We start from the raw sequence: 24,792 nt of genomic DNA on the forward strand, positions 1-24,792 counted from the left end.
TGCTAACGGACAGGAACTGCTGGAAAATTGTTATTGGTGAGGAAGAAGAACCGATCGAGAACAAAGAGGGAGGAATCACAAAAGCGGATATTAAAGATTACCATGTTCGGAGGAGAGCAGCAGTTTCTATGATTTTCTTAAATATTGAGCAACGACTTAGGAAGATTATCAAAAATTGTGAAGATCCCCGAGAATCATGGAAAAAGTTGAAATTGTTCTTCTACCCAGATAACAAATGCGCCCGGATGCAGCTGTTCTTGGAACTGCAAAATTCAAAACCTGAAAGAAATGAAAATATTTCCCTTTTTGCGGCCCGTTTACAACGATTGTTTGATCGAATTAAGGTTACATATCCCGAATATCCTGAGGACTGTGTCTGCTTCCAGCTTTTACAGAACTTGCCTAAAGAATATGATCATCTAGTCCAAGCAATGCTTACAAGGAGTGACCAGGATTTCAAGTTCGAAAAACTGGTAGTGGATCTTGTGATTGAAGAGAACCGCATGGTTTTGAAGACGAAAACTAAGGAGCGGCTTGAGGTGATGACAGTTCAAAATCGGCAACGATGTTACAGATGTGACTGCATTGGACATCTCAGGAAGGATTGCCCAGAGCTGAGACAACAAAATCCCACGACGAACCAGTCCCCAAGTCCAGTCAACGAGAGAGGAAGCACCATAGGACATGGAAATTCTAGGGGAAGATCGAACCAACGAGGAAGGAATCGTCGACGGAGAGGAGCCAGATATAGAAATACAACGGACCGGCGGAGATCTCCATCAACTGACAGATGTGAGTATAGATCCTTTTTCTTATCAGAGGCAAATTTAAATGAAGTAGGGGTAAAGGAATCAACATGGATTTTTGACACGGCGGCCAGTCATCATTATACCCATAACCGGAACTGGTTTAGGACATTTTCTCCCTTAACGGATGTTCAAATGGCAGTAGCAGTCAAGAAACAGACTTTTCCCATTGAAGGCAGCGGGGAAATTAAAGTTCGTTTCGGAAGTAGATCTGTTGTTTTAGAAAATGTCATGTATTCACCGAGGTTAAGGAGAAATATATTGTCCGGACCCAAATTTGATTTGGGAGGTGCTAAATTTGAAGGGGGTGGTGGCTCCGTGAAAGTACTAGATAAAACTTGTAAATTGATTTTTAAAGCAAATTTAGAAAATGGTGTATATATTGTTGATTCTGTAAAATCAAACCAATTGCCTGTTTGTAATACTGATAATGAAAATACTTTTTTAGAGTCCAATCATATAAATATTGAAACCTGGCATAAACGTTTCGGACATATAAATACAGAATGTATCCAAAAGACAGGGAGTTCACAAGCTGTTAATGGTTTACCAGAATTTAAAAATGTTAAAATTAATTGTGACACTTGTAAATTAGGAAAATTCAAAAGAGTGAGTTTAAAACCTATTGGGGATACAAAGTCAGACAGTCCGTTGAACTTGCTTTTTTGTGATGTTTGGGGGCCTTGCAATGTTGAGGGTAGAAATGGAGAATGTTATTATTTATCTGTTATAGATGATTTTTCAAAAAGAAGTTCTCCATACCCTATAAAGTTTAAAAGCCAAGTACCCGAAATTTTGATGAATCATATCATAAAAGCGGAAAATTTTTTGGGAAAGAAAGTCAAGGCTGTAAGGACAGACAACGGAACTGAGTTCGTAAACCATGAGTTAGATGATTTTTTTAAGGAGAAAGGTATACATCATGAATTAACCAATTTCTATTCTCCTGAACAGAATGGGACGGCAGAAAACTTTAACAGAACAATTGCCGATAGTACGCGGGTGATTTTAAAGGAGAGCGGTTTACCTCAGAACTTTTGGCCAGAGGCAATGAAGTATTTTACGTACACCTGGAATAGGGTTTGCCATGCCAATCAGACTAAAACCCCATTTGAACTTTATGGGGGGAGAAAACCCTCTATAAGGCATCTCCGCGCTTTCGGAACAATATTGTTTGTTGGTGTGCCCAAACAATTAAGAAAGAAATTGGATTTAAAAGCACAAAAGGGTGTTCTCATAGGTTACGCGTTTAATAGAAAAGGGTATAGAATTTATCTGCCCGACAGCAACAAAATTATAGAATCAATAAATGTATCGTTCAAAGAAAACTATTTTTTCCAAACTGACTTTCGAAATGAGTCAAATGAGGAGGAGAATCGAGTTCTATCATGGCCCATGGCACTTCCGCCTGCAACCTTGAGCGAGAATGAAACGGCAAATGAACAGCAGGGTTCAGATTCGACCGATTCTGAAAGCTCGATTGCTAGCGGGGAAAGTGAAACGAGTTCTCAATCTGAGGATTCTGACAGCGAAAGTGGTTTACACCTACGCGATGCAGTTTGGGTGAGAAAAGTAGTGAAAAGACCGGATAGCACAAGAAATGATGTATATTATTATGAGAAAGGGGAAAAGAAAAGGTTAAGATCTAAACATGACATTGAAAAGTATTGTAAATTAAAAGATATAAAATGCGATCCAGATAAGTTTAGTTTTAAAGGGAAAGATCTAACAGAGGGGCAAGTAAATAATGTGTCTGTAAGCTCAAAGAAAAACAATAAGAATTTATGACTAGAAAAAGAAATTCAAATCCCTAGGACTTACAAACAATCTTTAAAGGTAAAAGAAAGTGCTGAATGGCAAAAAGCAATGGAGACTGAGCTAGAAATTATGCATAGCCGAAAAGTCTGGAATTTGGCAAAATTACCGGAAAATGTTGTTCCAGTAGGGTCTCGCTGGGTTTACACTTTAAAGAAAGATGAGAAAGGGGTAGTTAAATCTTATAGGGCCAGATTGGTAGCAAACGGCATGCATCAGATCAAAAACCAAAATTTTGATGAGACATACAGCCCAGTATGTAATTTTGGAATAATTAGATTTTTCTTTTCTCTGTTAATTACATGTGCAAATTGGTTAAATATACAGTGCGATGTAAAGAGCGCTTACTTATACGCACCAATTGATGACTTGATATATATGAGCCAGCCTCCCGGTTTTGTAACAAAAGGAAAGGAAGATTATTTTTGTAAATTAAATAAGGCTATTTACGGGTTACACCAGAGTGGACGCTTGTGGTTTTATGAATTAGATCAAGTTTTATCACAAATTGGTTTTAAGAAATTTGAATCATGTAACTGTGTATATTTTAAACCTAATGTTCTATTGCTTGTATATGTTGATGATATTGTGATTTTTGGTAAAAAGGAAAGTCATATAAACAGTGCAATTAATTCTTTAAGTAAACATTTTGATTTGAAGGTATTGGGAAGTACAAAGAAATTGTTAGGGGTAGAATTTGAATTAATAGGAAAGGAATTGTATCTACATCAATCTTCCTATATAGAAGAAGTGTATGATCGTTTTAAGAAATTCAAATTCCCATCTACCTCTCTTCCAATTAGTAAAGGCATTATTTACTCTAATTCTGACTGTCCTAAGACAGAAAATGAAAAGTTTGAAATGACTAAGTTTCCTTTTCGTAATTTGTTAGGATGTTTAGCATTTATAGCCAATAGAACACGACCAGACATTGCATACACTGTAAATTTATTTAGTCAATTTCAGAATAACCCAGGGAAACGTCATTGGGATGGCCTTTTAAAATTGTTTGGATATGTTTATCAATCCCGAAATTTAAAATTAAAATTAAAATGCAGTAAAATCCAAATAGTAGCTTTTTCAGATGCAGACTTCACATCAAATAAAGATGACAGAACTTCTTTGGGGGGTCAAATAATTATGTTAGACAAAGCTCCTATTGAATGGAGAACTTTTAAAGAACGGAGTGTTAGTTTATCAGCTATGGAATCGGAGTTCATAGCATTGACAGAAGCGGCAAAGGAAACATTGTGGTTTGACAGAATTCTGGAAGAATGTTTGAAAAATAAACTTTTAAAGTTCATAAAAATAAAAGCAATTATTTATGTAGACAATCAAGCTTCTTTGGATTTTGTAAAATCACCAATTGAAAATCACAGGAGTAAACATATTGATGTGAAATTATTTTTTATTCGTGACTTGATTGCTAAAGATATTTTTACTGTTTTATATGTAGAAAGTAAGTCTAACTTGTCAGATATTTTCACGAAGCCACCAACCCAAAACGACTTAAAATTTTTCCAAGAAATTTTTTTTCAATTCAAGTGATTAATCTATTGTAGAAAGTGTTTGTAATTTTTTGATAATCATTTTTCGATGATGAGCAGTCATTTGTGAAAAACGCGTGCAGAAAGTCATTTTTTATGTTTTTGTTAAATTTTTTTTAGTATGGATTGTCAACTTAAATTAATGTAAAAATGAGCTTATATACTTCTGTTTTTATTTTTTTTGATCAAAAATGAAGCTTGAACTTATATTCAAAACTGTTTATTATGATTATACATATTATACAATTGTTGTTAAATTGCTGATATTAGAACAGTTACTTGTGGTTTTTATCGTTATTTTTCAGATTAAATCTGATGTCTGTCCACCAACATGAGCTTTTGTCAACTGCGGGATTTTTTTTTAAGATCAGTGACATTTTGTGAAGATACGATTGTGACTGAGAATTTTTGGACTGAATATGGTTGAACTTTTTTCCTCTAGGACTCCTATAGGACTTTAACAATTATGTTTTGTGATATTATTGTTGCGATGTGCAAATGTTGTTTTACTTAAATTCAAGAAGAATATTAAGTGTTTATTTTTACAAAATGTTGAAACTAACGAATTTTTGAAACGATAAAAATTAACTAACGTGAGATTTAGATTTAAAAATTTACTAATTTTTTTGAGTGATAAATTGTCTTTAAAGAAATTTTGAAGAGTGAGAATTTTTTGGAAATTTAAATCAGATAATGCTTGAAATTAAATGAATATGTGAGATCAAATGAATTGTCGAGAAGGGAGGGCATTGATAGCCAAAAATGTCTATTTGAGAAATATTCTCAACAATTCGATTTGAAAGCTAAGTGAAAACTAAGTGTAAATGTTTTTACTCACTTGTATTTCTTTAATAATGAAAAGGCAGTTAATCTTGTCCCTTAAAGGACGCTTGTTTCAATTCGCGTACGGGAGAATCAACCTGTAAACATCAGAACGACTTCAAACGACGTGTTTCGTCAGGAAGAAGGATGTGACGTCAGAGCACGAGCGGAGATGATGTAATCTCCCGATAGCTCCGCGGCAAATCGAATGTTCTGGAAGCATCCAGACTGAGCTCTTACGTAGGCATATCCGGCGTGACGTGCATAGAGTGCGCTGTATTATATAAGCAGGGGGAAATGAGAAGGAGATCACTTCTTCTGCTCGCGTTTCTCATTTTCGACTGACGATAGTCGTATTTTTGAGAGGATCGTTCGCTGTTGTGGCGACGTCCTGCACTTAGGGGATGGTTTTTAGAGTTTCACCATGAGAGTTAGGGACTTAAAATTTTTGAAACATTTTTAGGATAAGTCAAGTTAGGGTGTCAAATGTGTTTTTTTTTTGGAGGATGTTCCTTTGGAACATGAAGGATGTTTTTGAGAGTTGAAATTCCTCATATTTGTTTATACATTTTACTCATGTTATAGTTTGTTTTACAGTTGTTAATTATAGGATAATTATAAATAAAATGATTTAGCCATACAACTTGAATTCTGACATTTCATTCACTTGATAGCTACAGTAATGTGAAACAGAAGGCATCTGCTAAACTTAGCGTTTACCTTCCTTGCGGGAGTTAGACAAAATTTGTTAGGTCAACAAACATGTTCTACCCGGTTTTACCGCGCGGAAAAGGCAAAACACTATGACAATTAATTTTTATTTGCTTTTTCATGCGATATAGTTAGCGTGAAGAAATTGCTAGATAATATTACACGTTGCCATTTCTTGCTTGACTATTAAGAAATGAATTTCGTTTGTACAAAGGTTTCACGCATAAACTGAGTTTTGCGATATCATCTCATTCAGTAAGATTTTGTTTTTTCTGGGAATTTGGCGATCTTTATCCATTGGCGTCAAATTTTTGGCAGCAATGCCAGTGCGACAATTGTTTTTCCTTTGCATATGCAACCAAATAGTAGGGAAATATCTATTTGCACTGGGTTATTGCAAAGCAGGGTGCTGTTCAAGAATGAAGTCACGTTTTAAGGTGAGATTCATGAAATTGTAAGTTTGTGACAAGGGGGAGGGGGGGGAGAGAGAGAGAAATTAATGATAAGAGAGACATATAGTGGGAGAATGTGCCATCCCAAGTTTTTTTTAATGAAAAAAGCATTTGTCACGCTGTTTTTTATAAACAAAGAGAGGAGGGGTATGGTGAAGTGTGAAACTTTGTGACAACGGGGAAGGGGGTCAAATATGTCGAAAAAAAGTGTAACATTAGCTATGTACAGCCATTAACCATTAAAAAATCACAAAGACAAACTTTTTAAAATTGTACTATTATTGTGACGTCCAATGTTTTCGAATGGACAATTTTTATGCAGCAAGTAGGGTTGGTTCATTTGGACCATTTGAAATTTTATACCTCTAATGCCAAAGATCAAGGTAACATAATGCTAGTCGACTTTTTATAAGAAGTTTTTTTATACAGAAGTTTTACGTATTAACTGAGTTTCGCGGTATCATTCCATGCAAGAATATTTCGATCATTGGGAAATTGGCGATCTTTATCCATTGGCGTCAATTTTTTGGCATCAATGCCAGCACGAGAAATGTTTTCCCTTTGCACGCGTAAACAAAGAGTAGAGAAATATATATTTGCTTAGGGTTATCACAAGGGAACATATGTTATCCAAAATGAAATTATTCAAGCTAAGAATTTGACAACCACGCCAATTTCCCAATCATTAAAAAATTTCCCCTTTCATTCATTTATCTTCAGATTAACATACAAAAAACTTTGATTGTATTGTCTTTTTTTTTTTTTTTGCGCAAAAGCGTTATTAAAAGGCTATGCTACACCATATGCAGAAAATAAAATTGAAATAAATTATTACTGTTTCCTATTGTGAGTCCATGCAAAAATTATATGTTCCCAGATGTACACTAAACAAATGTATAAGAGAAAAATTAAACTGTTAGAAACAGGGAAATTCATATGTAATTTTTCTCAAATATTCAGTAATGAATATGGTCGAATTTCGACTGCTGGGCGAACCCTAGTAATTCTAAACATGCGACTGAAATTTTTAAAAAATATAACCGTAATGAAAATCAGAAAATACAAACTACATTTTTTGGGCTATCACAAAAGTTTATGCACAAATCAGATTTTATGCAAATATCTCTTGAAACGTGATGTGCAAAGGACCAGCGCAGTTCTTTTCAACGAATTATAAAGTGTAGCAATGGTTTAACGTGTTATCAAAATGCCGAAGTTTCTGCAGTTCTCAATCGAAGAAGTTGCGAAACTCAGAAAGCTAAAGGGAAATCCCTTATGAAAATTTCAGAGATTTTAAATCGGTTTAATTTATAATGTTCTGAAACGTGGAACACAATTCAAACCTACGTATTGCTAAGGAAGGCCGAGAAAAACTACCTTTCGTGAAGATAGAATAATTAAAAGGATGGCCCTAACTGGAAATTTGTCTTTTAATCAGATAAAAACTCGACTAGGATCAAAAATATCACATGACACCATACGCAGACGAATAACTGAATCAGGATTTATCGAAAAACAAAAGCTAGCTCGTAAACCTTTTCTGAAACAGTGTCACAATCAAGCAAGACTGCAGTGGGCAAAACACCACTTGCATTCTAGAGACCAATGGATTAGTGTTATATTCTCAGATGAAAAAAAAATGAGTTTAGACGGTTCAGATGGATTCTCATACTATTGGCGTGACTTAAGGAAAGATACGAAGTGCATATTCAGCAGACAAGGTGGTGATTTGCTCATGGTTTGGGCCCCTTTTACTTCAACGGACAAACTTCCCTTAGTTTTCTAAAGGGCAGAAAAATTAAGAAGCATATCAAAATACTCTAAGTGTGCATTTGTTGCCGTTTGGTGAAGTCCTAGGGGGTCCTAATTGGATTTTCCAGCAAGACAATGCTTCAATACACACTTCTCTTATCACAAAAGAGTGGCTTGCGTCTAAAAATATTAGTCTAATGAACTGGCCAGCACTCAGTCCACACAGATCTCAATCCCATAGAAAACATCTGGGGACTTCTCTCAGGTGACGTATACCAAAATGGAAAGCAGTATTGCTCTGTGAAAGAGCTCAAATCAGCAATTGAGGAAGCCTGGTACAGCCTCACTCCCGAAATCTTCCATAATCTCGCGCAATCAATGGAAAATCATGTATTCGAGCTCATCAGATGCAATGGTAACACCATAGACTACTAGAAGACTTTTATGCTTTCTTAAATGCAAATATTTTGTTTTTGTGCCTAAACTTTTGCGACAGCAAAATTTTGATTTTTTTAATGAAATCTTATTTTAATTTCTATGAATTGTTCCCAAATTCGAAACATAAATTTGTAAGCTGATTGCTTGAATACAATAAAAATTTCAAAGCTATTCGGTGTATACTTTTCTTTTTATCAAAAGATTTCGGTTGTGCTTAAACTTTTGTGCTGCACTGTACTAGCATTCTAAAATTTTACCCTGAATCAGCTTATAGTTAAATGTCCTTCCAGTACCGTATTTTTTTGTCTTCCATTACATTAAAAACCATATAAATTAAATACCCATTAAAATATTACCATGCCTCCTTGACGAGGGGAATGGTTCTGCTTTGCATAAAGAAACATTAGTTTCTATGCCCTATATATTATTGGTGAACTAACTGAAATTTAGTATTTCGGTAGCGGAAGTACATCAAATTGTCACCTCAGTAGTGGACCTATATCGTGGTTGAATAAAAAGAAATTTTAAATTACTTACCAAAAAATTTAACTAGACATTCAAAAAATAAAAGTTAACCTAAATATTATATGCTGATAAGTTTATTGAAATTACAATAAGTAACAAAAAAGAGATTTTTTGCTTTGTAAAAATACGAAATGAAAACTTGATTTTGCCCTTGATTTTCTGGAAGTCATCAAACTATTTGGGAAAAACAGGTTAAAATTCATGAAGTTCATTTATTTCTGAAGAGAATGGTATATGGCAAGTGACAGAATATTAAGTTTTAAAATTCAAGTGTCATGTCACATTTTTCCTGGAATTCACCTGTACTATTTTTTAAACTTATTTAAATGCAATGAGGCATACTTACTGAAGTGCTTGATATATTGTCTGATTTTTCAGACTCCCCGAGACTTGTATCATTGTCCAAATTTGAATTACAGGAACTGAAAAGATGTTCATGCTAAATTGATAGAGAAAACAGTTTAAGACAGAGGGAAAATATACCAACTAATACTATAAAGTACAGTGCAAAATTACAGTATAAAAATACAGTGAATCAAATTATTTGTGACACTACTGTAATATTATCTTTAGCCTTTAAGTACTGTATCATCACGTGCAAGCATTCTGGTACTTATGAGAAAAGTCCATAAACTGTCGATGAGGCAGACACAACGGGCGTGGAACATACATTTTTTAAAACGCATTATCTCATTTTGGGGAAAATAATCTACACAAAGAGAAGGAAAATAAAAAATGCACATGTGTCAAAAACAATTGAAAATATAACCAGTCAATCTTGTGTATGAAAAGGTTTTATTTTTGCAATCATGAATTTTGAAACAGGATAGATTTCACGGGGTTTTTTTTACGTTAATTGATCTAAATAAATACAAAATTTTTCTTCTTAATTCAACTGACAAAGGACCACACTCATCACGAATATGATTGCTATTTCTATTAGCAGAAATTAATTGCATTGTAAAACTGCTATTTTATGTACACTGTTTCAACATTAGCCATGAAATATATTCTGTAAATATACAAATGTTTTTTCTAAAATGCTGCAGTTCATGCAATTCTGTATAATTCTTTGTACGTTGACATATGTTGTGCTTTGACCGAAGAAGCATCAATACTATCAAAAGCAATAGCACCTGCTTTACTAGTACAAAATAATAATAATAATAAAATAAAAAAATAAATACTGAATAATTAAAAATTAGAATTATCACAAAGCACTAATATTTATTGGAGGAAGACAGTTATTAATAATCCTGTTGAAAGGAATTAACATAAATTATAAGAGTTTAATGGAAAATGATAACCATTGACGATCAATTTCTATTCTTGTTACAGGTTGTCGAAAAACATTGCCACACTTATACCTAAACCAAAAATAGTTCGGTAGGTACTAGCACAATCACATCCATAGTGTTTTAAATGTAATTGTGGTATTATAATTTTCAACTTGGAAAATGCTACAGATTTAAATGAAATACAGTTACATCGCTTTCTTAGCCTTTTCCTTTCCTTTTGCATTTATTGCGTAAAATCAAATATTAACAACTTTGAGGATGTTGAGCTCAGGGTTGTCCTGTTTTGTCCACCTTGGAAAAACCACTGGAAAAAACCCTCCCGGACAAAATGTCATTTCATCCACTTTTTCGGTAAACTTAAAAGTTTTTAGTTAAAAATTTGAAGTTTGAAAAAAGTGAAAATGAAAAAATTAAGATCAGTTGAAGTTTATGTAAATGCGTAGATAAATCAAATGAAGTATTAATAAGTTATAAAGCATGCAATAGCATTTATAGAAACAAACACATCAGCTGTGCATTTTCAGATATTTATCTGTGATGTGGATGTTTATTGCCCATAATAAATGCATTTATAAAATTAAAAAGTAAAAATAAAAAGTTTTAAAAGGTTGGAGTTTCTCAAAACATTAAAATCACAGTTTAAAAAAAATAAAGAAAAGAAAAGAAAAACTACTTGATATTAATAAAGGAAATGTTGACATGAAGTGAAATCTGTTTTTGTAATACAAATATAAAAATGATTATCTACAACAGGCTCTGAACACAGCTAGGCTGTTTCTAGTCAATTTATTAGTCCCCATTGAAGATTAATGGCCACTTTAAAGCTATCTACCCCCTTGCTCATTGTAGCCTCTTTCGGTACTCTGTTCTGAGTACCCACAACCCTACAAGAGTAGTAATTTGTATGACATTAACCTATCCATAAAAACATAAATATTTTGCTATAGGGTGACGTTAATAAAAACCGGAAAAATATAAGAGTAAAATGTTTTTAGTCTATAAATCTTCGTTTTGTAAGTATGTCACCAAGCATTTCTTTTGACTTTTCTATTAAATTTAATTTCTACTACTGTAATATATAATAGTGTAATCATGCCCAATAACTTATTCATTGTTAAATTTTATTACTTTTAAGTAAATTATGACCTAAAATTCGTTGCACCTATGTGTAATTAATTTTTTTTTTTTGATTTATTAAATTCTTAAGTTAATAATCATTCTATTTTAATTAAATGATTAATTTATAATACATAATGTTTTTGAATTGTGTACTAGTTTTATTACACCATAACAATAAATTTATGTGTGGATAATCAGTTGATTTTTCATTTCGTCCATTTCGTCCAGTTTTGTATAATTTCTTCCGGCGTCCCGGACTTTTTACACAAAAGTGGACAAAATAGCAACCCTGGTTGAGCTACCTCTAAAAGTTAAAATAATGAGTTCAAACTTCACAATAATCATTTTTTACAAAAAAAAAGGACCAAATAGAAGCTTAAGACTAGTACAGGGTTGCCACAGAAGTTCAAGAATGAAAATCCCTGACATTTCCAGGTGGTTTTGAGAAAAATTCCAGGTTATCGATCTCCACCTTCATTTTGCAACATTAATATATACATCTCAAATTTTTATAAAACTTACCTCATTTTCAAACTTTACAAACAATGGTTACCAAATTTAATTTACTCAAGCTGAAATAATCAAAAATATGTACTAAGGGTGGTTCAATTTTTTTTTCTCTCTCAGCTCGAATCCAAGACACCTCTTGTTTTTTTTAGACTTACTAATAGTATTGTGCTGTAAAAGTTTTAGCTTCTTACTCAAATTTTAAGACAGTGCTCAATGACCCCTTAATTTAACATTAGCTCTAGCATAGAAAAAGTCACAAATTTAGAAACATTTAATTTCCCCAGCTGTTTTTTTTTTTAAATGTACGTAATTATTTTATTGCAATGAATATGCATATAACTCGTGTAGATTATAGTATGTAACATTGTTTTTTCAGTTCAATGTATTTTTTTAATCCCCTCCTCATACTTATGAAGTTTGAGGGAGGGGGTCGAGCACCCTCTTTCAGTTGGAATAGGAAGTTAAAATTCTTCCAGTATTTTACTATCCACAAGTCTAAAAACATTGAGTGGTGTCCTGTTTTTTAGGAGAAACCTTTTTTTTAAGTGTATTTTTGAACTACCCTAATGTACTAACACAAGTGAAGCAAATCACTGTAATAAACAATTAATGTTAATGTAGCATATCTAATTTTCAATAGCGAGGAGCCACTGCCTTACATCAAGTGAAAGAACAGCAAAATTAACAATTGTGACATCTGTATCACAAAAATAAAGTTAATTGCTAAAATAATCTGAACTAAAAACTTATGAAACCTAAACTTTTTCAATTATTGCCTTCTACCCCTCCAATCCATTGAACTCAAAGCGCTTTTAGACTTTGGCCTGTAAAAAAATCATGCATCTTTTAGCTTCACATATTTCCCTGTTTGTTGCTCATAAAACAGGGGTGCTCCCCCCCCCAAGTTCAATGGCACCCCCCCCCCAATATTTTTGAACGCCTTAGCACTTTTTTTATTTTTAACCCTCTTTTTTATTTATTTTTTTTACCTATTTATTTATTTTTAACTATTTTTGTTTTGAAAGAAAAGTGTGCTCGCTCCCCAATAAAATACACACACACAGATGAAAATAATAAAGTAAAATAATATGAGTAGCTAATTTGAATAAAAATAAAGTAAAATAAATAATTAAAAAATCCCCCCCCCCCCAAAAAAAAATTTTGATGGCCAACTTGCGCCATAATCACTCTTGTGGGCACCCTGTCATAAAGTTAAATTTTGAGCATTGATCAGAAACTTCTCTGATGTGCAGATTTTTTTTAATCGGATCACTTTTATTTTGAAAGAAAGAAGCACATTGGAAGTCTTTAAAGATCACTACCAAAATACTAAAAGATTAGCGATACTTCTGTAAAAAAGAAACTTTCTAAGTTTAAAATTGTCTAATGAACTAAATTTACAGAACAAAATTGTTTAGAATAATACGATTTCATTAATTAACTTAAAGAAATAATATAAAATATGAAAAGATTATTGCAGCTAATTAAAAACTTCAGTTGCACTCGCAGACAAAACAATGTGCTGTGCATCATAAGAACTTCAGAACTGCTGACGTAAACAAGCAGCGTTTAAACAGAGCCCGCTCAAACGAGGAAGAAAAGAAGTACCTTCTGCACATGTCCGCCGCCGACTGCTATGGCGCAGGCGCCAATGGCAGAGAGTTGATAAAAAGAACTGCAGGGGGAAGAAGAAAGAGGGGAATGACGAAAGGACGAATGGGAAGGGAATGGCGGTGAAAAAAAACAAGGCTGAAAGTTTTTTTTTGATGTCATAGATCGCGGGCTGCGCTAAGAACGATCGGAAATATGCAATTTTTCATTTTCCCTGACATTTCTCTGATTTTTGGCCATTTTCATTTTCCCTGACAATTCCAGGTTTTCCCGGTTTTCTCGGTGCGTGGCAACCCTGTAGTAAAAATCAGACATTTTTTTTAAACGGCCTTTTACACTACCTTAGCCTACATTCACATATGTAATTAATATTGGAAAAGAAATTAAGTGCATTTATAATATAGAATTAATGTATATTTAGATTTTTGGCTTTGTGTTGAGTTTTGATGCTCAGTTCTTGCAAAAATACAGTGCTAATTAAGATTTTTTTTATCATTTTATTTTTTATTTATTTATTTTTTGTAAATGCTGACTCAAACATGTGTTCCATAATAAGCTAATTTTTATGAAAGTTTTACATTCCTTTGCAAATAAAAATTATTTGGATTTATTTTCTGATTATTCTTTTAAGAAAATAATTTTATTATCTAGAAGAACATTATTACTATAGTTGAATACAAAAACTCAAAACATGAATCAGAAATATAAATATAACCTATTGCTATATGATCAACTCATTTAATTTCGTTTTCAATCTTAATTACATCTGTAACTGTAAATTTTTTAACTGAAGATCTCTGGAACAATTTGTATGCAACGGTTAACGATTCCAAGATTTTCTTTTTTTAAATTTTTTTACAACGTGAACCTATTTTCAGCTTTGGAGCTCATGCAAGAGGGGGCGATGCTCCAGTTTTGCACCGAAAAATTGAAGAACATTAAAAAATAAACCAGAAAAAAAAATCATGACTTTTTTAATTTGGGGCAAGGGGGGGGGGGGGAGAGAGAAAATACACTTTGTCCTGATATGTAAAAATAGGCGCCAATGTGTTTCGATCAAAGACCTTAAAGCAGCATTAGAGCAAGCATGGTATGAGTTAACTTCCTGGGGCGTGCACAAAATTTTTGGGGCCCCCTCCCTCCGTATTGTTCTCCCCCCCCCCAAGTCTCAACATATGTTTCACCCTCATTTTAAAAATCGCAGGCCCCCTTCAGGATTGGGACCAGGGGCCATCAGGTGTTCCCCCTCCCCCATGCTTGCTCCACAGGTAATGCAAAACTTAATACTTTCGATGGAAAACCGAGTGTTTGAAGTAATTAGAGGCAATGAAACACAATTAAATATTACTGCTTGTAACTCTCTTTTTCAACCTTGAATGTAATTTACAAAGTAAAAAGTGTCTGTGATTATGAGACTCCTGTTTTTCAAAAAAAAATTCAACACATGTTTTATCAAATAAATAAACCTTAACTTGTGTTTCTCTATATTATTCATGTAGTTTATTGCTACACACTAGCAAGAAAAAAATTATCTTCATTCTTATTTTTACTATGAATTGAACTTTCTGTCTATGCCTATATTTTTGGGACAGGTTGTATAGTTTTAAGCACAGCAGAGCCAGAGGACATCAACCAGTTATTTAAATTGATTGAAATGGGATATTGTTGGGATAAATTTTTGTATAAATGTCACAAAGAGGGGGCAGGTTTTTTTTTTTTTTTTCAGTTTTTTAAATCTTGAGCAAGGAAATTTGAAAAAATTACAACTTCAGTAGAGCTGTTAGGCATTTAGAATAGTGCACAGGAAGCAACTGTCAGCACCATTTTCTTTTCTTACAATGCTGAAATTAGTTGAACAAATACTGAATGCATTAACATTTCAATTTTGAGCATGTTTTAAAGTGATAATAAATGTTACAAACCTCTGCCAGCTTCTTTTGGCATTCTAATAACATGTTTCTTGTTTCTTGCAAATCTTCCAATAATTCAACTTTTTCAGCAACATATTCTTCAATCTTAGAGAGAGCAATATCAAGTTGCTCTTCTATAGAACAATTTTCATTTTCACCCTTATTATATTCTTGACTGAAAATAAAAATATGTACTGCTGTCATTAATTTCTTTATACATATACATACAGGGTGTTCCAATTTAAACTGCAAGACCTCTAATTTCACAACTGTTAGTCCTAGGTACATATTTCCAGTTGCAAAGATGTTCAAAATCAGATGCAGATTTAAGACATTGAAAGTTTGAAGCAAAAATAGAAATGAGTCAGAAAGTACAAAATTTAACTTTTTATATGGGTCATAGGACCCCCAACTTATATTTATAGAAATAATCTCTACTAAAGATATTACTTACACAAAAAACTTGACATTTGTGCGACAAAAACTCAAGGAGATATTTGAGTTCAAAGTTTTAAGGGACCATACAGAAGATGAAATTAGTCACAAAACGCTGCATTTCATAGCTAAGTGAATCTTGGTCATACTAATGTAAAACTTTTTGTGTTGGAATGATTTTTCAATGGAGAAAATTTCCCTGAATATAAGTTAGGGAACTTAGGTCTCGTATAAAAAGTTGAATTTTGTATTTTTTGACTTGTTTTTATTTTTGCTTCAAACTTTCAACATCTTAACTCTGAATCTGATTTTAAACATTTTTGCAATTGGAAGTATGCATCTAAAACTAATAGTTGCAAAACTAGAGGCCTTGCAGGTTAAAATGGAACACCCTATATATATATATGTATATATGTGTATATATATATATATATATATATACATATATATATATATATATATATATATATATATATATATATGGTAATAGCTTCATGTATGAAATGTATATAAGGGCAGTTCATTGGCATGGTTTTCATTTGTACCTAAGTGTTTCACATGAAAAGGTTTCTAACCTAGTAATAGCTGTACCAAACAACTGTACTTAATGATTGAGATTAGTGATGTGTGCAACCACTAGAGATGTAAAATTTCCGGAAATTTCGAAGCGGTGGAAAAAAAAGTTTTTTTCGAGGCAAATTGGAAAAAATGAAAAAATTGATTTTTTTATGAATAAAAATAGGGTTTCTTAATAGCTCTCTGTTTCTTGTAACATATAAAGGGTTAAGCATTAAAAAATATGTGCAGTTCACACATCTTTTTCTTTTTCGACATAAATACACATAAAGGTAAGTTTACTAAGAAAAAAAACCTTTTCGTTTCATAACTGAGAGTTTTCTTGGTCAAACACCAGAAATAAGTCAAGTCGTCGTTCAACCAATAATATTGCTTTTTCTTTTTCTTGCCAACAGAAACCCCAAATCAAAACTGCATAATGGTTTCTAAAGCTGAACCAAATCTTAAACTAGAGTTTTAGTTTGTTCATACGGCGGTGCTAAGCACAGTAGCACAAGTAGTCATACCTGCACTTTTGAACAAAACTGAGTTATTATAACCAAGTTTTTCTCTAACCTGTATTTTACTTAATAAATAAGATTTTTTAAAGTCATTTGACCAGGAACTATTCTTTAAAAAAAATTCTGAAAAAAAAACATCTGAATCAAATATATGGAAGAGTCAAACTTTAAAACAGCTTGAGCTCAACTGCAGATTCCTCTTTTGTACTCAGCACGGCAGTATACAGGGTGTGACAAAAAAAAAAAAAAAATCTTGGACATCATCGAATGAAAGTAAAAAATTTCATTTTAATGAGAAATTTCATTTTAATGAAAAAAAAAATGGTTTGTTTCCGTTTTTTCTGAAAATTTCCGTTTTTTTTTACAACTTTTCATCTCTAGCAACCAATGATGTGATAATCACAGGAATCAATGTGGTATAAGCAACGGGCATGTTCTTCAGACAGGGCACCAAAATTTGGTTTTAATTAGTAATGGGGGGTTTATTAGTAATTAGGGGTGAGCTGGTTGGTCCTCGTCCTGTCCCTGGATAGCTGTTATTGTTAACGGTGAACTGAACGCCAGCACTCCGTTTGGTGACCAGAGCAGAATAGTCCCAACGTAGTCAATGTGTGTCGTAAAAAGCGACTAAAATGGATACCCAATCTAAGGTGTGAGGCACCGTGCTGATGGATGAATGGCATCTGGGTTTTCTGATGTCTCAAACGGTCCCCTCGAGGAACCAGGCGAAACCTCGTTGTATCCAGCCTTGCACCTGTACAGGGAGGCTATGCGGGTGTCGACATTTTTTCACCTCCCAGTTCTCAGGTTCTCTTATGGATAATTCAATTATAAATAAAGAAACAAAAAATAATTTGGAAAATAAAAACAACAAAAAAAATGAAGGGTTGGGTTCTTCTGCTGAAGATACCCAATCAGCCCGTGAAATGGCTCCTATGGAGCTGGATCCTGGCGCAAAAGGTGCAACAAGCAACCTTGCTGTTGGAGGCGGCGAGGATGCAGTTCTGCAATCTGCCAACTCTGCAGTAGGGGGGCAGGGTGCACCTTCAAAATCACAAAAGCGCAGACAAAAGAAAAGAAAGCAGGCACGGGAGGCGAAAGCTACTGGGTCAGCCATTCCTGAGAAGGTTGGAGGAACCAAACGGCTTCGGTCGGAGGTTTCAACCCCTTCTCCTGCTCAAACTACCACAGCTAAAAGAGTGAGGACAGGTCACTTGCCGACCTATGCCCAGGCAGCAAGTATGTTTAAGATGGTTGTCATTAGAGAAACTTATCCAAGGGAGGGGTTATCCCAAAATGAGGCGGAGAGGATCCAACTCGAAATCCTCAAAAGAACGGATCTGATCCCCACTGGGGAGCATACTCCAAAAATCCAAAGGGCTGTCGCACATGCTGGTGCATTGATTGTCCATTGTGACGATACTGAAACCACTGTGTGGCTCCGGAACATACTCAATGGCAATGTTGAAGTTATTGGTGACACTGCACTAAAGGTTGTCTGGGCTAATGAGTTACCAAAGCCTATTAAAGTTGCCTTCAAAACCAAGGATGTCTTTACTAGAGATGCAGGAGTGTTGCTTAAAAGAATCAACAGATTAAACCCTGAGTTGAAATCTGAGGAGTGGCGTTTCATCCACAAAGTGGAGGAACAATACACCATAAGATGGATCTTTGAGGTTGATCTGGAGTCTGCTGAAGCAATCAAAAATGCTGATTATGGAGCCTATACTGGCCTTGATCGTGGTACTTTCAAGATTCTGAGTGATCCCAATGTCAAGACCGGTGTGGCTCAAGTGGAGCAGGCTTCTACATCAAAGGAGCAGGGTCCTCCTTCACAGGAGGAAACCCCAAAGGTAAGCAGCTCTGGAGAAGACAGTACTATGCTCTCTCTTAGTATGTTAGAAATTGACTCTGGCTCTCATGAGACTCTCACGCCTACTTCGCCTATGTTGCAGGATGAGACTTTATCTGAGTCTAAAGGGGCGGTAGCTGTTAAGCCTCCTTAGTATTTATTGGGCTTTTGCCCCTTCTCTCTCTCTCTTTTTTTTGGCTCTATTATGATTATGGGCATTAAAATAGCACAGATTAATCTTCACCATAGCCGTGCTGCTTCTGCTCTTTTAAGTAGGAGGATGGCTAGAGGCGATTTTGATATTGCATTGATTCAGGAACCTTGGACCAGACATGGTAATATCCTTGGTCTAAATGTTAAAGATCATAAGTTGCATTATGATCTTACTTGTGCTAGACCCAGAGTCTGCATTTTTGTTTGCACTAGGTTAAATGCACTTAATCTCATTAAGTACTTAGACTGAGATAATGTTGCTGTCAGGATCACTTATGGAGATGATGGACAAAAGGAAGAAATTATCTTTATGTCGGCTTACTTACCGTTTGAAAAGCAAGAACCTCTCTCTGAGAGTATGAAAGCACTCATTGAGAATTCTAAAAGTAACAATAAGAAGTTCATCATCGGTTGTGATGCCAATGTTGTTTGGGGCAGCTCTAACTGTAACAAACTTGGTGATAACTTGTTGGAGGACATTTTAATGTATGACCTTTGTCTTTTAAATAAGGGCAATGAACCTACCTTTGTTACATGCAATAGCAAGGAGGTTATTGACCTTACAATCTGCAACAATTCTTGTGTTGATCAGGTGACGGATTGGAAGGTATCTGATGAAACAACTTTATCTGATCACCGACTAATCTCTTTCTCTGTTACAGGTCTAAAAAGAGACATACTTTCCCTTTTAGGAATCCCAGGAACACCAACTGGGAGGCCTTTAAGGAGGACCTCAAGTTGTCAATTCACGGTTTGTCTGATAAGTTTAATTCATTATTGGATTTGGAGTTGTCTATTGACCAGTTGCAACGTGCCATTCTCCAATCCTACTACCAGAACTGTAAGGCTAATGTCACTGACTCGCCAAGGTTAGTTCCTTGGTGGTCTAGAGAGATCAGTGACCTACGTAGCAAATGCAGAAAGCTCTTCAACAGAGCTAAGAAGAATGGTGATTGGGGTACTTATAAAAGCACCCACACTGATTACAATAAAGCCATCAGGGATGCTAAATATGCTTCCTGGAGGAATTTCTGTGATAATATTAATGATGTTCCTGCTATGGCCAGAATTACAAAATTCATGACCAGAGACAGGAATTGCGACCTAAATACACTAAAGCGCACTGACGGTAGCTTCACTCAATCTGGAGGTGATACTCTAGCAGAGATGCTAAAGGTCCACTTTCCCGGTTCAAATGTTATAGATGGCCCACTCCCTTCAGCCATATTACCTGTTAGATGGTGTACAAAGTGCAAATGAGACTGTGCTAGAAGCATTGTCACTTATGAAAGGGTTCTTTGGGCAATTAACTCATTTAAGCCTTTCAAGACTCCTGGTACGGATGGCATCGTTCCTGCTCTTCTTCAGAAGGGTATTGAGGTTCTTGCCCCTGTACTCTGTAGGATTTTTAGAGCTTGTATTGCTTTCGAGCACGTTCCAACTGCTTGGAGGCATACCATGGTTATCTTTATACCAAAAGTTGGAAAAGATAACTACTATGAGGCTAAGTCTTTTAGACCTATTAGTCTCACCTCCTTTTTATTGAAGGCTTTGGAGAAGTTGGTTGAGAGACATATTAGGGAAACAGTGTTGAAAGTCTCCCCTCTCTCTCCTTCTCAGCATGCTTATCAGCCTGGCAGGTCTACTGAAACTGCCTTATATAGTCTCTCCTTTATTTTGGAGAAGTCTTATAAGGATAAGGAGTTAGCTCTGGCTGTCTTCCTTGATATTGAAGGTGCCTTAGAGTCCCTGTTACTACTATCTTGAGAGCCCTTGCCAGTAGGGGTATTGATGTAACTATTGTTAATTGGATTGAAAATCTGTTACGGTATAGGTTTGTCAATGCCTCTCTTAGTGGTGTTGATTTAACTGTTCACGCAAATGTTGGATATCCACAGGGTGGTGTTCTTTCACCTATCCTTTGGTGTCTTGTTGTAGATTCGCTGCTTGAAAGCATTACTTCTTCTGGCCTTTTTTGCTGTGGCTATGCTGATGATGTAGTCATTGTGGTCAGAGGCAAGTTCTTAGACACTGTCTCCTCAATCCTATCACATGGTTTAAAATGTGTGGAAAGATGGTGTCATTCTGAGGGTCTTTCTGTACATCCTCTTAAGACCACTATGGTTGGTTTTACATGTAAAATAGCAATCCAGGTGAGTAATATTACTTTTTTCAAACAAACTCTCAGCTGCGCTGACGAGGTCAAGTATCTTGGGATCTATTTTGACTCCAAGATGAACTGGAAGAAACACTTCACCCACTGTTTGGCAAAGGCTAATAAAGTCCTTTGGTCTTGCAAGAGAGCTATTGGTAGAACCTGGGAGCTCAGCCCCAGGGTTACCCATTGGATCTACAAGATAGGTTATCTGTCCCATCATTAAGTATGGCTCTATTGTCTGGTGGTCAAGAACTAAACTTGACATTGCTAAAAATGAGCTTAACAAGCTGCAGAGGTTAGTCTGCATAGCCATGACTGGCTGTATTAGGACAACGCGCACTGCTGCGCTGGAACTACTTTTAAGTTTATATCCGCTCCATATGCGGATTGAAGCTGAAGTTTTCTTGTGTATGGAGAGGCTTAAATGCTCAAATCAATGGAAAGCCTACTCTTGTTACCTTTCCTGGAAGTACTTTGATAAGGATGTACTTACTCATCCTCTTTCTGGCCTGCCAAGTGACTACATGCTTGGCGAGTATGCTTTTGATAAGCCATATCAGGTTATCTTTCCTTCTAGGAGTGACTGGAGGGATGTTACCTTATCTCATGGTAAAGATTGCACTCTCTGGTACAGCGATGGTTCTAAGATGAATGAAAGGACTGGGGCTGGGGCTTTTTGTCCCGGTGATGGTATTGAATATTCCTGTCCTCTGGGCAAATTTACTTCTGTTTTTCAGGCTGAAATTTATGCTATCTTGGTGTGTTGTGGTATTTGCCTGAGTCGTGGCTATAGAGACCGTTGTGTTCATATATGCTCTGATAGTCAGGCTGCCTTAAACGCACTCAAGAAGGTTGTTATGACATCCCACATCGTTTGGGAGTGCTATAATTTGCTCTGCAATCTTGCAAAGCTGAACAAGGTTACCCTTTGCTGGGTACCTGGACACTCTGGAGTGCAGGGAAATGAAAAGGCCGACTATCTTGCTCGGAATGGTTCTGATATCCCTTTTGTTGGCCCAGAGCCAGCAATTGAAATTTCGAAAAATCTTATTAGAACTGCTGTTTTTGATATTTTTGGTAAAAAACAGTATAATAACTGGCGCAACCTTGATGGACAGCGGCAGGCGAAAGAACTTAATAGAGGTTGCACTAGTATTAGGACAAAGGAGCTCTTAAGTCTGAACCGCAACAGCGTCAGAAGAGCTATTGGCCTCCTTACTGGTCACTGTACCTTGAAGCGGCATCTTACTATTATGGGCGTGTCTGATGACCCAATTTGTAGAGGCTGTCGCTTTCATGAGGAAACTGTTGCACATATTCTGTGTGATTGTGATACCTTTTCTGTCTATAGGTTTGAACACCTTGGCCGCCACTTACTTGATCCTTGGGAAATCTATGATATTCCCATTAAATGCCTGCTAATCTTTGCGACGGCTACTGGTCTTTTTTAAGATTTTTGTTTGGGGTTTAGTACAATAGACCTCTGGTCGCAGTGCTTGGCTCTGCTGAGCCCACCTCTCCTTCATTTCATTTCATTCAATGGCAACTGAACACAGACTCGAATGCCTTCAAAGTCAGCACAACATCTTTCTGCAATGCTTCTCCTGGGCATGTGACCATATTGGATGGAGCCAAGATGACGAGAAAACTGTAGCTTGGTCAATGGAGTCCTGATTTCAGCTCATAAAAGCTGATGGTAGGGTTTAAGTGTGACATAGAGCTCATGAAATAATGAACAGAAGTTGTCAACGCACTGTGCAACCTGCTGTTGACTTCATAAAGATGTGGACTGTTTTCACATGCCATGGACTCAGTCCTATGGTTCAATACAACCTATGACAGGCTGAAAATTCCAAGTAATTTGAAAACTTGGTTTTAAGAAAAAATCTTGAAAAAATGTCCGAACTAGTTTTTGCTTGTCCTCTGTACAGTCAACGCTGTATAGAACGACCTCCTATTACTGCAACGCTTATAGTGACCGAAGCATGAAGTCTCATTTCTTATTCCATAGATGCAATGTTGTTTTACTGCCCAATAGAGTGTCCGAACTAAACCGTTCATTCCAATAAAACATCCAAAATTAAGTTTCAATTTTTAAAATTATCCTCAGGACTAACTATCCTAAAACTAAATATTTAAACATTTTATGTTTCTAAAGGTAAAATATTTCCATTGAAAAGAATTATTCGTTAGTTTTGGGTCAAAAAAGAGATGAAAACCGCACACAAATAGTAGATATTAAGAATAATATATTTTTTTAAAGTCAATAAAGCAGAAAGCTTCTGCAATTGCAGCATACATTTTTTAAAAAGAAAAGAAACTAACAAAAAATTTAAACTTATTTTGTTAGTTCCTTGATTCTCTTTTAAAAAGAAGCATAACTATGAGAAATTATCTGGGCACATTTAACCTCTTGTTATAGTGACCGATTTTGTTTGGACGACAGGGGTCATTATAACAAGCGTTGACTGCATTAACTGAGGTTTATAAGTTAGAATCTGGTAATACCAGGTGAAAATTTTCTTTTCCTAAAGAGGACTTGTTCTATGAGCTAGGTGTGAAATTCTCTGTCCCACTAAAAGGAATTTTAAATGTGCATATTTTTACTGTTTTAACCTATTAATATAACTGACAGATTCATCACATAAGAAGACAATTATTACAGTATGTTTTAAAATTGTCCCTAAATATTTGAAAGAGTTGATTGCTAAATCACTGAATTCTGAGGAATGTATGTCACAAAAAATTAAATTTTATAATATTTGTAAATTTTATAGCTTGTAAATTAAAACACTTACTGCTTCTTCTACACATTTATGTAACTAAAAAGAAATTACAGAACAATTAGATTTTTTTAACAAGTATTCTATTTTGAAAATAGGCAAATTTATCTTGTAACTTGAGTCCAACGTAACGTGCAACACAGCTAATCAAGATAATATTAACTTCTTGATAGTACATAATGTATCCTAATGTTAATTTAAGGGAGAATGGGAGGTTAGCATTAATACAAATACCTATATATGATTAATAATACTATTGATATTAATTTAATAGCAAAATTTTATTAATGTTTTAACTATTGCAGGAGTCAATAGTTTGGCCCTTCAAATTTCTAATATGTGTACATTATGTATTCCATGTAAACATTTTTGCCTTATGTAGTTTTAAAAGATTTCTACCAATAAAAAAGAAGTTTTTAAACTAAGACATCAGTAACAGCAGAATGACAGAAAAGGTACCCAGAAAAATCGGTAATACATATATACAGAAACGTTATTTCCAGAGGAAAGAGTATAGGAAGAGGAAACTTGAAAAAACACTAAAGATGTTGCCTTTATGTAGTTTCAGAATGAATTGAAAAATAAAGAAAAAAAACTTTAAAGGGAAAAAAGTGGCTAAGTTCAGACTTAAAACCACCTCAAAAAGTATACAAATGTGTAAAGAATACAAGGGAAGGCACAAGCCAAAGTTAGGCAAGGTTTGCTCAACTCAACTCCTTGCAAAGGTGTAGTTGTCAGAAAGTTTTGAGCAGAAGGCAGACTCCGAAGTGGTTTTTTTGGGGGAAAAAGTAGGAAATAAGGAATCAAAAATTGAAAAAGTAGGAAAAAAAAAAAATCGCTTAAAAAAGTAGGAAAAAATAGGAAAGAGATGGGACTACACACACGTCAAAAGGAAACAAATTTAGGAGTAAATTCTATTTCTAATGTAAAATAAACTAACAGTATTTTTGATTTAAAAC

At 34.9% G+C, this 24,792-nt stretch overlaps 1 protein-coding gene across 1 annotated transcript in view; it reads right to left on the reverse strand.

The window, feature by feature from the left end:
* Nucleotides 1-24,792, reverse strand: part of LOC129227452 (citron Rho-interacting kinase-like) — a 232,308-nt gene that overhangs the window by 171,131 nt on the left and 36,385 nt on the right. The window contains exons 11-12 of the mRNA XM_054862014.1: nucleotides 15,329-15,491; nucleotides 9,215-9,307 (exon numbers count right to left, since the gene is read on the reverse strand). Of these exons, the coding sequence (XP_054717989.1) occupies nucleotides 9,215-9,307; nucleotides 15,329-15,491 (256 nt within the window). The remainder of the gene's footprint in view (nucleotides 1-9,214; nucleotides 9,308-15,328; nucleotides 15,492-24,792) is intronic.

Source organism: Uloborus diversus, chromosome 8, assembly GCF_026930045.1.
Source record: "Uloborus diversus isolate 005 chromosome 8, Udiv.v.3.1, whole genome shotgun sequence".
Lineage (NCBI taxonomy): Eukaryota > Metazoa > Arthropoda > Arachnida > Araneae > Uloboridae > Uloborus > Uloborus diversus.